The sequence below is a fragment of the Mirounga leonina genome, unplaced genomic scaffold (assembly GCF_011800145.1).
Source record: "Mirounga leonina isolate KUSES-001 unplaced genomic scaffold, KU_Mleo_1.0 Mir_117, whole genome shotgun sequence".
In the NCBI taxonomy this organism is placed as follows: Eukaryota; Metazoa; Chordata; class Mammalia; order Carnivora; family Phocidae; genus Mirounga; species Mirounga leonina.
The window spans coordinates 6,675,888-6,689,907 of NW_023270274.1; the positions used below are offsets into that span (position 1 = coordinate 6,675,888).

A 14,020-nucleotide genomic window follows, 5' to 3' on the forward strand; every position below is an offset into this window, starting at 1 on the left:
TGTAAACAAATGCAACATGTGGTCCAGATTCCAGCAAACCACTAGAAATGTATTTTTGAGACAACTGAGGAAACATGACTACGGACTGACTAGATGATGCCAAAGAATGGATGTGATTTTATTAGGTGTGAAATGGCTGTTATAATGAAAGAAAATGCCATATTTCTTAAGAGATGTACACTGAATTATGTAGTAAAAATACAGAATGCCTGTTATTTGCTTTAAAATACTTCAGCAAAGAATAATAAATTATTTTATATAAAAAATTAACACAAAATGATATAGTGGCATGAAGCACCGTATGTTAGGGAGACATCTACCGGATTCCTACTATTGCCTGAACCAGGCCCTTGTTGTTTTATTCATCTGGCACATTTGTCTGGCATATCATAATCAAATATTTATTGCATGTAAGATACATAAATTACTGCATCTAATTCTCTAGCAACCCTTGGAAGCATTATCCCTATTTTACATGTGAGGTGACTTGCCCAAGGTCACAAGATTCAAATCCAGAGCCACTTGACTTCACCTTCATAACAAACACCTGTAGAATTTGGCATAAGTTCAGGAACTGTATTAGCAGGTGGTAAAACAAATTCCAGCTAGCATCCTATAATATGGAGATCAGCCTCCTTTTCCACACTTCTGCAGGCTGCAACTGATGTCCCATGTCCAAACTCAAGCCGTTTCTGCTAGTATACTGCACACATTTCATTCATGGAGGAGATCTATTGAGCCACCACGTGGGACAGGCATTGTGTTTTTGGGGTGTTTGGTGTCCCAGGTGTTCATTATGCACGTCCCCTCAGACCATACACTTGAGAGGTGAAGCCAGCCCTTCTAGATCGTCAAATCCTATTGCCAAAACAGCATGAATGGAAACATACTAGGTGAGCAACAGAGGCTTGAACATCACGTCTCTATCCTTCTCATTATTTGATCTATTAGAAACTTAAGCAAAACTTGCAGAGTTCACTCTGGGATATCTGTCCCCCCTACAGGAAACACTTGTGGTCCAGCCTGATACAGCTTTCTGATCTTTTTTTTTTTTTTTTTAAAGATTTTGTTTATTTGATAAGGAGAGACACAGCGAGAGAGGGAACACAAGCAGGGGGGTGGGAGAGGGAGAAGCAGGGTTCCCGCAGAGCAGGGAGGCCGATGCGGGGCCCGATCCCAGGACCCTGGGACCATGAACTGAGCCGAAGGCAGACACTTAACGACTGAGCCACCCAGGCGCCACCACTTTCTGATCCTTTTACTATAGCCCTGCACCTTAAAAGCAAATGAAATATGTGAACACAACACTAAATGCCTACCTATTAGTTCTTCTATTAGAGCTTTTAAAAAGAGAGCAGCAGGAGGGATCGGTGAATAAAAATTAGAGGAACTCAAGTTCCTTCTAACAGGAATACTGGGCACCAGTTTGACCCTGATGACCCATAGAACCATTAAGTCAGCTCACACGATGCCCTAACAAGTTCCTAGGCCTCCTGCTCATTGCTGAGACACATCCCTGCTTCCTGCCTCAAGCTTGGGGCCAATCTCCCATCAACACCGATCTCCCACTAATACCAAATGCAGACCTCTGGCCTCATACCCGGCACCCAGATCCCTGGCTTCCTTAACTACAATCTTAAGGTTGAAATCTACTTACTTATTCCTCTCAGCATCTTGTCAAATCATGAAATCTTCTTGGTCAGGGTAAGAGTAAAACTGTATTTTATTTTTGCTTTTAATACAAAACTGTTGACATGGGCAGTGACTGAGGGCCAAGGCAGAGTTATCCAGAGTCTCCAGTGCTCTTCTGCATATACAACCCAATCAATTTCCGTTGCTGAAAGGAAGACCCTCTCATTCATTAGCTTCAGGGGAGCACAAATCTCAACAGTGTCCTGCTCCAGCCAGAATCTTTTAACTTTTTACTTCCCTGCTGTGAAACTCAGCCGGAGTTAATTGTTCATGCTTCCCTGAAGCAGTGGTTCAGAATTACCAAGTCCTGACCAGCATCGGCACCACTTTGGAATTTGTTACAAATGCACATTATTTACGGGCTACCCCACACCTACGGAATCAAAAACTGTTTCGGCAGACCCTCCGGGTACTCCTGATGCTGGCTGAAGTTGATAACTACGGCCTGGAGGCACCATCAATCACTTATCAGTTAACTCTTAAGAAAGGAAGGCATTTCTTCTTGGCACTTATTCTCTGGGTCTCGATTTTTCTTATTTTAACATAATGACCTTTCCCCATTTTATTCCACCAGAGAATGCTAATTAGAAGCAAAACTACTGCTTAATTTTTTTTTAAACTTTGCATTCCCAAGTTTACAGTCATTTTCTTTTTGTGTCTATGTCCTTGAAAACCTAGGGCAACAGGTCTGTTCAAAGAGTAGTTGATTTTCTGATCCACAAGACTGTTTTCACTTTATTAGATCTTTCCAGTTCTGAAATTAGGCTTCTTGCCCACGTAAGTGTTCCACATACATATATTCCACATTCCTTTACACTTGGAAATACACACATAGGCTCACGGGCAGAACAGGTGTCTACCTTTCATAGGTAAGAAAACTGAAGCTAAGCGAGATTAAGCCTACAACCAGAGAGTGGCAGAGCTCCAAGTTCTAGTACCCAGTACAGTTCTTGGCTCATAGCAGGCACTCAATAGTGAATGAGTGAATGAATGAATGAATGAATGAATGAACGAACATGTAAGTTAGACCTTTTTGACTTCCAGGCTGCTACTCTTTCCACTTAAGTCACACCGTCTCTCAAGAGATCTTTGCAGTGAATCCTCCAAGGTTCTTACCGAGTTCCAGGATAGCTGAAAGAACATCCATGTGTCAAGGACAATGGCTGAAACGCAGGGCCTTCTCTGAAGACCCTCAGGTCTAAGATGGAGAAAGAGAGCTAAATACTAAGTCCAGATGGGTAAAAAAACAGGTGATGTTGGCTGAAAATGAGAAACAGGAGGTCTAGTCTCTGCCAGGCGCCTGAGTTCTTCGAGTCCGAAAGTATGGAATGAATGGCAGGTATTTTTATAATAAACACCAACTTCCAGGATACACATCCACACATTCTCAGAAATGAGTTTAACCTGAGCCTCATTAAATGGGTTTAATTCCTCTACATCTGCGTCAAGGAAAGAAAATCAGGCTGCCCTCTAAGTTAAATTTCAGTTGGCTTCAAACAAACCGCTTCAGGTTTTCACCAATGACATCTAGGAAACAACGGCAGATTGTCACAAAAAGAAAATTGATTTTTGTATATATAGTCAAGTATCTATTAATAACAACAGGGCAGGGCGCCTGAGTGGCTAAGTCGGTTAAGCGACTGCCTTCGGCTCAGGTCATGATCCTGGAGTCCCGCGTCGCTTCTCCCTCTGACCCTCTCCGCTCTCATGCTGTTTCTCTCTCTCTCTCTCAAATAAATAAATAAATAAAAACTTAAAAAAAAAAAATAACAACAGGGCATTTCTGAATAGCCTAGGTGACAGTACGGCTATCCTCAAGTCAGTGGAACAATATCACAAACAAGAGCAAAGCAAATGCCCCAGCAGAGAACCAAGCCAGCCTCCCACAGCCCCGCATCTCAAACAAATGAACCTATAGCATGTAATTTTATGTCTGAATTAGCAAGGAAATTACTAAATCTTTAGTTCAAATGACAGTACTTAACCCTTTTGATAAGCATTTTGAGTAAGAACCTCAGATATTCCTGAAACAGCTGTATTCCAGGCTCACACAAAAGAATTTAAGGGCCTAGAGTTGTAAGGCCTATTGGAACTTTTTTTTTTTTTTACTCAGGGCTCAACCCTGAGTTTTGAACGGATTGTATTTAGTAATTCGTATCGCATGAAAGCCCTCAATAAGCCTCTTTGCTCGCTGAGTAAATCCTAACTCTGCCCTGCTTCCAGGATTTAAGTACTTCCTGGGCAGTCTCATGATATGTTGCAGAAATAGTGTCTGAGGACAAAGGAATGATAAAAGAATTAATCTGTACAGAATCCTTCAAGCAATGTGGAATAAAAGCATCACTTTCAAAAAGGGGGTCTCTCCTTTTTTCTAAAGGGCAGTAAGGGACTCACTGCTTGGCAGTGACCAAGTTCCCAAGATCCACTACGTGGATATAGCCTAAAACTTGAGAAGTAGCAATCTAATATCATGGCTTTAATCTCCAAAAAAGGGGCAATGTAGCGCAGGAGCTGGGTACCAACTTGAAAGTAGGCTACTCAGTTTCAAATCCTGACACCCACTACCTGTGCTAGCTTCTGTGCTTGTTTTCTCCTCCATAAATCAGGAGAAAAATCTAACCCCCAAATTTCATGAAATGGAGTTATATTTGTGAAAATGCTTTAGAAACAGAAGCTGTTGAGGTTGAGATGGGAAAGTCGGGCCTCAACATGCTGGTCCGAGACCACATGTAGCAGTGTGAATGGAAGCCTGGGCTGGAACTGTGGCCCTCCTACTATAAGAAAGCACTGAGCATGATGAATACAGATTATTCAACGGCCTTCAGCGGAAAGCATACACAACAAACAACATATTTGAATCATAAATTTGACAAATAATGCTTGGCAATGAATGTTATTTCCTTACTTTCTGAAGATTGTCAAAGGGCTCACAACCTTAAAAAAAAAAAAAATCAGAGAAACATACATTAAAGCCTTCATTTTCTAAATCTGTGACCAGAAGAGAGTAATTTTCATTGAAAATCCTCTTCAGTTTAGCCAGTATAGAATTACTGAAAATTTGGTTATTTGCATCTAGTTCTTCTGTCTAGTTTCAGGCCAAGCATTAGCTAGTTGCTGGGCCCTCAGGTAAGTCAGTTGGTCTTTCTGGACTTGTTTCCATACCATGAGTTAGGTCCAACATATCCTACAATTTCTCGAGCTGCTTTTGAGGTTTTACTCAACAGGCAAAACTGACAGAATAAGGAGATTGGGGGGAGTTGAGGAAGAGGTGAAACAAAAACAAAAACCCCCCAAGCTTCCAAATAGAACAGAAGATAAATTACTAATTGTATTTATTCACTCTAGGAAGCAAACTGAAGCACCTACAGTAGGAACAGTGGCATAGAAATGAACCTGGTATGGCATTGGAGTTCACACTCTAGGTCTGCCACTTAGTAAGACACATAACTTTGGACAAATAATTTCATTTTTTTCCTGATCAGATGTCCCATCAGTCAAGGGGAAATGTACTTGGCAGGGCAGTTGAGAGGATTAAATATGAATGTGCATAGCACTTGACCAGGCGCCAGAATCTACTCAATCAATACTGGTTCCCTTAAGTAAAGCAAAAGGGCCGGAACATTTATGGACATGCTTAAGGTGTTATAATTTTAAACTGAAGATGAGGAATCCTCCAGCTTTTTTCTCTGGGTATTTAGTACTCATTCCCTTTAAAACATCAGTTCTGAAGGCATATAGTCATCGGCAAGTAAAACGTGGACAAGCAGTAAATGGCAAGACTGCTTCAAACTGGATTTCATGGTGATGACGATGGTCTCCGTATCTTCAGGTACTACAGGTTCCCTAAGCTCTCGCTGAATGGATCAAGAACAGTTCACTGTGGTTTATACTGGAACTTAATTGCAATGTCCTCAAAATTCAATAGTACTACACATGGTATACATACAGGGTAAGTGTCCTCTTGCAAAGCTCATTAAATACAAATTAGAGAAGGGAAGACAACAGATGTATGTCAGAAGAAAACATATAGCGTAACTGCCTTCATCAGTTTAAAGCGAAAATCCTCCTAAACCATTTAAAGAATGATGAGGTTAAAGGTTAGTTTTAATATATTCAGATGGCAATCACCTATAATCAGTCCAAGTAAATCAGGCTCACAATGTGACAGAAACAATCACATGTCCATGCCTGTCATAGGCCTCAAATGTTTCTCAATGTTTGGCTCAACTCCATAAAAATCAGTGCATTTAAAAATAAGTGACTACAATTCTGATTTTCTCCAATTATTTTACTCTTATACTAGAATTTTTATACCTTTCTAGTTGTTTTTCATGATTTTAAAAATACCAAAGTAACAGTCTCTACTGATAAATATTTAAAGTTATATACCTGACTGAGTATATTTTACCAATTCTGCCCCCCCAACCAAAAAGTAGTTTTTCTTTTCCAATCTAAAATCAACAAATCAGGGGCGCCTGGGTGGCTCAGTCGTTAGGCGTCTGCCTTCGGCTCAGGTCATGATCTCAGGGTCCTGGGATCAAGCCCCGCATTGGGCTCCCTGCTCCACAGGAGGCCTGCTTCTCCCTCTCCCACTCCCCCTGCTTGTGTTCCCCCTCTCGCTGTGTCGCTCTCTGTCAAATACATAAAATCTTTAAAAAATAAATAAAATTAATAAAATCAACAAATCATAGCTCACTGTACTCTATGCTGGAAAAGAAATCCCCAATGCTTCTATTTTGGATAGTCAATGTTAGAATGCAATACCCCCCCAAATTATTTTGTTATTAAAACCAAAAGGATATTAAAAAAAAAAAAAAAAAAAACCACCCTGCCAATTAAGCTCGAACTACAAAATAGGTAGTTAACATTTAACACTTCTGATGTCTGAAAATAATTTAAAAAGTTAAATACAAACACGTCTTTGAACCTTCCCTCCACCAGAAACTTTATTCACGTATTCCTTTCCCCTGAGAAAAGGCGTTTTCTCTCCTACTACTAAGTTCTCAGCAGTGTTCTACAAATATCCTCTATATCTGTTGCAGGAAAGTCCCAGAATCAGAGGGTCAAAGGAGATACAAGGCTGGACTCCTTTTAAAGATGCCACTTTCTCCTAAAGCAAGGAGAGATTTACATGAAACTAAATGCTGAGAATAATCTGCTTTTTAAGAAGGAAGGCTACTTTGGGGGCGCCTGGGTGGCTCAGTTGGTTAAGGTCTGCCTTCGGCTCAGGTCACAATCCCAGGGTCCTGGGATGGAGTCCTGCGTCGGGCTCCCTGTTAAGTGGGGCGTCAGCTTCTCCCTCTTCCTCTGCCCCCCACTCCCTCTGCTCATGCTTGCTCTCTCTCCCTCTCAAATAAATAAATAAAATCTTAAAACAAAACAAAACAAAAAAAAGGAAGGAAGGCTACTTTGGTAACTCAGTGATTACACAGTACTTACCAGTACTTGTTAAGATGTGATAATTCTTTCTCCTAATTCACAATGTTCTTCCTATGTTCACTGAAATTTTTATTTAAAAAGTAGTGTCATACTGATTTAGATTTTTGGGGACCAAAGTCCATATTTAAATGGATATTCTCCCAAGTCCCATTCAATTCTCTTTTCATCGTCACATTTTAGGAGATAAAGGCTAATCCTACACAGCTGAATTTTTCAGATTATCTTCTCACTTTAAAATAAATTCTCAGGTCAATACTTAAGACAGGTTAGTATAACAGCCCATGTGATATTATGAAACCAAAATTATCTGAAACTCACTAATGGTACAACTGAATGTTTACAAAAACTGAATTATTTGAAAACTAAGTAAGTATATACTCTCAAACTTTGACATTCTGCTTAAATATCCACTGAAACATACTTCTAACACCAGCCAAAGCACTCATACTCACATAATTAACTTTTCTAATTTCAAAATGTCCACTTTATTCCATATAACACTTAACTAGGGATCATTTACATCTGAGGAAGAGATGGCCCACACAACTGATCTATGGTTAAACACTAACTCTTAAACATATAGTCCAATTTTATACATTTCCAGGCATCCCTAGACAAGTGAATCACAAAGCAGGCACAAATTATTACTACATTTTTCATAAGATAAAAGGGAAGTATCAATAAACTTCAGAAAGTAGTAAATTCATCTGTCCCTTAAAATGAGTGTGCAACTGTTACAAAGCCATAGTAAATGGTTTATAAAATGTAGTTTTATTTTATGTTACTCTGCTGTTACATAGGGCATAACATTTCCACAAGGCTTTTTGGGACTACAGTCAATGATTAGCAACACACAATAGTGGTCCAACTCTCTACATGACAATCACTAGACAAACTGGACACCCTCTGATATGTGCACAAATCTGCATGGAAAAGTACTAACGTTTTAGACTTGGACTTGTGTACTTTATTTTCCCTTTCTAGTGTAGTAAGAAATGACATGCACCTTAATTTGCCAAAAGCAATGCTTGTGTTCTGGCAGCAACATGCTACTTCTATTTCATAGTAAAGCGAATACCAGAACTACAAAGGCAGGAGGTGTAAGTGAATTTTTATTGGGAAGGGAAGTTGTCAACTTAAACAGCAGCAATGAAAAACGAATAAGGAAACTTCCTGTTGTCACAGATATACAAGACCTCCATCACATATGATACAGGAGGCATTTCAATTTGTGACCCCCAGCGCAGAAATGCCAAATGCTTTTCCATTCAGTCGAATACTTCTGGATTCCTACCAAAAAGGAATACATTAAGAGTAAGGAAAAGTTGCTTACTGAAAGGAAACCCCTGAAGAAGAGTAAGGGAGGGAAATGTAGAAATTAAGAAGTTATGTAGAACACTTTGTAAATTGTAATGACTACATTTTCATATCTTCATAGTAATACAAAACACAGTCACTTGCAGAACTGGTTCAGATTACTTCAACACCAGATACATTTTTAGTCCTCTACATAAGTGTTTGGAAGTTACTTATGTTTATATGAAATGAAGCTATTAATACTTTTCTACAGCAGTAACTGCACACCAGGAAGGCCAAGACAAACACAAATCAAGGAATGGAGTTTTCCCAAAGCTGCAGTGTGAAAAGACTATAAACAGTTGATTCCATACACAAGAATGGGTTTCTTTGCTATAGGAAATCCAAATAGAATAAGGAATGGAGATGAGTAAAAAGGTTTCTTGAGGGGAAGAAGGATGACCACCCTGTATGCATTTAGTTTTCTGCCCCTTCTGCCGCATCACATTCTTCTCCTGCACTGTCTGATGTCCATAACTAGGAAAAAAAAAATCATAATAAGTTATCCAGACAATAGAGACTGTGACTAAGAATGGAAGATTTCTCAAAATCCCAAACACCACCAACTCCTCCTCCAAAGTATATCTTTGTAAACCTTTCACTATGCATTTACAAATGACACACAAACATACACTATTTGAATACATTTTTAAAGCTTTCTCTCTTTTTTAATAGTATCATTAAAAAACAAAACAAGGCAAGGCAATATCCTCTTAGAATTTAACAGTATCTCCATTCACAGCAGCCCAATGCTCTTCTTGAAAGCACTACTGAAATCTAATTTATAAGCTGAATAAGGCAAAAAAAATTTTAAGGGGGGAAGCGAACCACAGTCATAATAACGGTTTCCAAATATTTGAGAGGCCTTTTCCATTATATGGAAAAAGGGGCAGACCCACTGTGCGTGTGGCCGAGGGTTAAATGGGAGCGGGTGATGGAAGTTAGAAGGAAGTAGCAGTGGGTGTGAAGGTACATGGAAAGCATTCCTAAATTAGCTAAGATGTTAAAACAGAACTGATCGCCAAGAACTCTCCAATTTCAGGATGGAACAATGAAGTGAAGAAGGGAATCATCAATAGTTACGGACTACAATCAACAGTTCAAAAAAATGAATTACTATTAGATCAACACCAAGAGACTAGTGGCATTTCTAGCATTCTAGAAAAGCTAGAATCTTATATAATCTTTAAGTTACTGTTAAAATACTAAAATAAGTAAAAACACAGAACATGTATCTTTAAAAAGCTGTCTCTGTAAGAGAAAAAATAAAACAAAACCAGTTAAAAAATACAGCAGCTCCATAGTATTCCTAAGAGGTGTATTGGCTCAGTTTGCTTTTCTTCTATGGAAGTGTTTTATGCCCATCATTCTACTGTTACCCCACAAGTACAGGGAATTCTAATGGCTTGGAATGAAGTGTCACAATTTCCTTGTTCAGCAAAGGTGAACAGATATGGTACTAACATAGATAGATAGATAGATAGATAGATAGATAGATAGATAGATAAATAATAAATAACCAACCCCTCCTAGCAAAAGATAAAGCTCCAAACTGAAGGCCTGGAGAACTACATTTATACTAAAAGGTATAGTCTCTTCTGCCACATTTTGTCTAAAATTGTTGACATATCAAATTTACTGGAACCTATAAAAGCAGCTAAGTAAAGTTCAAATTTTATTTTTTTCTCCGTTACTTTTCCCTTCATTATCTGCCTATCCAAGAAGTAGGGAGAAAAACAAAAGAAAAACAAAGATAATTAAGTGGAACAGGTTTTGGCCTAGAGACATAGGTGGAATAAATGGAAGTTAAGGTTTATTCCCCATCAAATGCCTGTAAGACATGTAGATTTCACAAAGTAAATTTTTATTAAAACAGGGCACTTCAACGTGATTTTAGGAAAGCTTATAGTCCCTAACTTGCTGTAGCTAATTTACCCAAAGGAAGAAAATAATGCAACCACGACAACTTTCTATATTAACATATTTTATCAACATCTTCATTCCAATGAAATAGTGATGTTAATATTAAGAGTTCCTACAATCTTAGTACCTTCTCAGGAAGGTCTAGGTCTGATAAAATGCCTATTCAACTTGAAAATCTGCCCACAAAAGAACAGTTGGCCAATACAAAATACTAACAAGTACTTAATAATTTTACTTACATATTTCTATATTCATTTTCTAAGAGAAAGTGTAGCTCTTACATAACGGCCCCAAAAGATAGGGAGACTGAAGTAAAACGGAAGTACCTTTCTTCTTAAAAAGAAAATAAAATTAAAAAGAATGAACAACTCACTGTTAGGTTGTCTCTAAGCAACTGCATGATGAGGGTGCTGTCTTTGTATGAATCTTCATTCAGTGTATCAAGTTCTGCAATGGCCTCATCAAAAGCCTGGTAAATATTAATAGCCATGGTAAACAATATTTGCATGAACACAAACTGATTACAATTACAAACCATTTTTATAAAATAGGTGAACATCCACTTTATGTTCTACTATCAATTAAAAATAAAACTCAGTGAGTCACTTCCATAGATTTCCAGTTTATGACAATGACCTTATCGGTAGGAGTAAGAACTTATGAGAATGACCTGAAACTTACTGTTTTGGCCAGTGTGCAGGCAAGCTCGGGGTTATTAAGGATCTCATAGTAAAATACAGAAAAGTTAAGAGCCAGTCCCAGGCGGATTGGGTGTGTGGGCTGCATCTCCTTCTTGCTTATATCAAAAGCTTCTTGGTAAGCTCCTTGGGAATTATCTATCGTTTCTGTGAAGGAAAAAAAAAAAAGGCACAATACTGAAAATATCCATCAAGTATAGAGCACATTAACCTTTAACATATGCTACTACCTCATTTGGAGCTGGATTTTTCTCTGTGGCCTTCCTTTAAAACCATGGCAGCACACCAAAAACATTACCTTGTACTGGGTTACTGAGAAACTAGTTTATAATGTTGCTTGCTTCAGCTTTAAAAAAAAAACCCCAACAACATGAGATAGTGCAATCAGACTTTTCTAAATCTGTGACTAAAACAATTTTCTTTTTCCATATCTTTTAATTTTACTAATTAGAAATGCAGTCATTTAAAAATAATTTGACTGATATATGTCAATAATATCTCAAAGCTAGAAAAAATTTTGTCTGTAATACCTCTTCTCAAAATAATGAAAACACTTTACAAAGATCATCACCACCAAAATCTCTATTTTTGTGATTTGTAAAGACAATACTGATCCTTGGTCTCAAGATATATTATGTGAAAGGCAATATGAAAGTGTCAATATACAGAACAAAATCTGCTCTGACCAGAGGCTGATTACTGGCCTAGTAAAAATGTCACCTTCCTGAAAAAACTGTTCAATAATTATTACCAATACTACCCTGATTGTATCCATGCTTTCAAAAGGTTAAGTAGGTTTTCTCAATGAGACCACTGGCCCATTACAGTTTTAGAAATACCGACCGGAACAGAAATGTAGTTAGCCTTTTATGGCCTGAATATGTGCATTTTCCTCCCTCTGAAATGGCATTATTTATTGATCTAAATATGGCTGGTACAGCTCTCACATAGTAAGGAGTTCTTGCTGCTTGGCATATAAGGAAATACTACAATGAGTATTAGTAAGGTGTCTCAGCTCCTAGGCTGTAAATACAGACGATCTACGAGTCCCAGACTATTGGGAGTATTCCATGGATAGGAACAGAAATGCCAATGAGCCAGAGAGGGCTAAATCAGATTAATGCTGGGGCTATGTCCCAGTCTTCCAAAGACATCCTTGTGACTTGCAAATATCTGTCGCTTTCAGCTTTACTATCTTTATGACAACAGAAATTATACATCAATAGTAAGTTTAGTATACAAATTTTATTATAGCGGGATACAACAGTTTTCTCTTTGTATCTTCAATTATACTGATATTTGGGATGGTAAACTGCTCCACTTTCAGTTAATATCTCTGTGAGGCTAGGAAGCCACAGTGACTACTTGAGGGTGCACACTCTTTTTGGACAGGGCAAAATAAAAACAAAGTAATGAGCCTACTGGAAATACGGAATTAGGTGCAACTTCTACCTAGAACTTGATAAATACAGTAGCAGGCACATACACAAAATTTAATAGGACCTCAGCTACTAATACTCCCGGAGACTGAGTCCACTGCTAATAAATCACTTTGATCTTTTTACAATTAAGTCCAGCAATTCAGTTATTCTCTTTCCCATATCTATATTTTCTATGACAAATTATATACCAGCAACATCTCATCTCACCTCTCTTCCTCAGAAATTTGGTTATATATACTTAGCAGTCAATGGAATGATCCTTCAAAATAGGAAGGTAGTAGTTAATTAGTACATCAAACAGAAAAAGTACAACATCCTGTTTCTGTATTCTGTATGTGACTTCCAGTTAAGTTTCAAGGTACAATGACACAAAAGGCCACCTGACAACACAATCTCTCAAAGCATATGCAAATGACAAGGAGGCTAAAAATGTGCTTAACCAAATTCTAAAGTATAAAAAATTAAGCCTCTTTTTTTTTTTATTATTATTACTTTTTAAGTAGGCTCCACCCCAGTGTGGAGCCCATCGCAGGGCCTGAATTCAGGACCGTGTGATCCAGACCTGAGCTGAGATCAAGAGTAGGACGCTTAACCGACTGAGCCACCCAGCGCCCAAGATTATGCCTCTTTTAAATAATACCTTAGCAGATTATAATTAAAGAGTTTATGAGTTTTTCAAAAACAGTACATAATGTAAATTCATGATTGTTTTCATTTTTGAGAACATTAAGGTAACATTAATTTTCTTTTATGTAGATTCCAAGATTTTTTTTAAGATTCCAAGATTTTAAAAAAGTTACAGAGGGCCTGGAGATTACATAGAGATTATTGTCGCAGTATCCCATTTATCCTCCCTTCCTTTTTTTTATTTTTAATTTTACCCATAAACCAAACAAACTTACGTTTTCGATCATCACCACATGCAACTTCAGCAAGGTACCGGAAGTAATCTCCCTTCATTTTCAGATAGAACACCTTACTCTCTGGATTAGTTGCATTGGCTATTAAATACTTATCCAACAATTCCTGAAAGAAAGAAGATAAAATATGAGTACCAATAAAAAGCTATTTTATTACAGACAAGAACAATGATATGCATTTGAATCATTAACTACCACAGTAACTACATCCATACTGCCTTGGACTTGAAGCATAGGCTGAGAGCAGGGGTCACGTGGTTGTCATTAGTTGAATGCTTTGGCTCATAGCACGTCGTAGTTTCTAATAGTAGAGCTAGGTTACATCAAACACTAACTAGAAAGAGCCTGTCTTTTCACCCATCCATTCATTCAAGCAAGCATTTCTTGGTGCTGGCTGGGTGCCGGGTGCTGTATTTGGCCAGAGGGGATATAAAGAAAACACAAAGTTCTTGCCCTCGAGGAGCTCACAGTTTAGTAAGAAAAGCAGTAAGTCCACCAATACCATATGCCAGGCATTAAGAGATATGTGAATAAGGGACAATGGCAACAC

General features: G+C 38.2%; 1 protein-coding gene across 1 annotated transcript; it reads right to left on the bottom strand.

Moving 5' to 3' along the window:
• Positions 1 to 7,597: 7,597 nt before the first annotated feature.
• LOC118007304 (14-3-3 protein theta-like) lies at positions 7,598 to 13,605 on the bottom strand. Its single transcript, XM_035000334.1, has 4 exons — positions 13,453 to 13,605; positions 11,092 to 11,255; positions 10,784 to 10,879; positions 7,598 to 8,964 (listed from the first exon to the last, which is right to left on the bottom strand). The coding sequence occupies exons 1-4, from the start codon at positions 13,508 to 13,510 to the stop codon at positions 8,905 to 8,907; spliced, it is 378 nt and encodes a 125-aa protein (XP_034856225.1). The 5' UTR covers positions 13,511 to 13,605; the 3' UTR covers positions 7,598 to 8,904.
• Between the last annotated feature and the right edge of the window lie 415 nt (positions 13,606 to 14,020).

What these genes read in the sequence shown, in the direction of transcription:
- LOC118007304 (XM_035000334.1), bottom strand. Translation starts at nt 13,510, where the DNA reads ATGAAGGGAGATTACTTCCGGTACCTTGCTGAAGTTGCATGTGGTGAT. An exon ending in ATGTGGTGATGATCGAAAAC is followed by an intron (nt 11,256 to 13,452) that starts GTAAGTTTGTTT and finishes TTTCCTTCACAG; the next exon opens with AAACGATAGATAATTCCCAA. An exon ending in CCTGCACACTGGCCAAAACA is followed by an intron (nt 10,880 to 11,091) that starts GTAAGTTTCAGG and finishes AATATTTACCAG; the next exon opens with GCTTTTGATGAGGCCATTGC.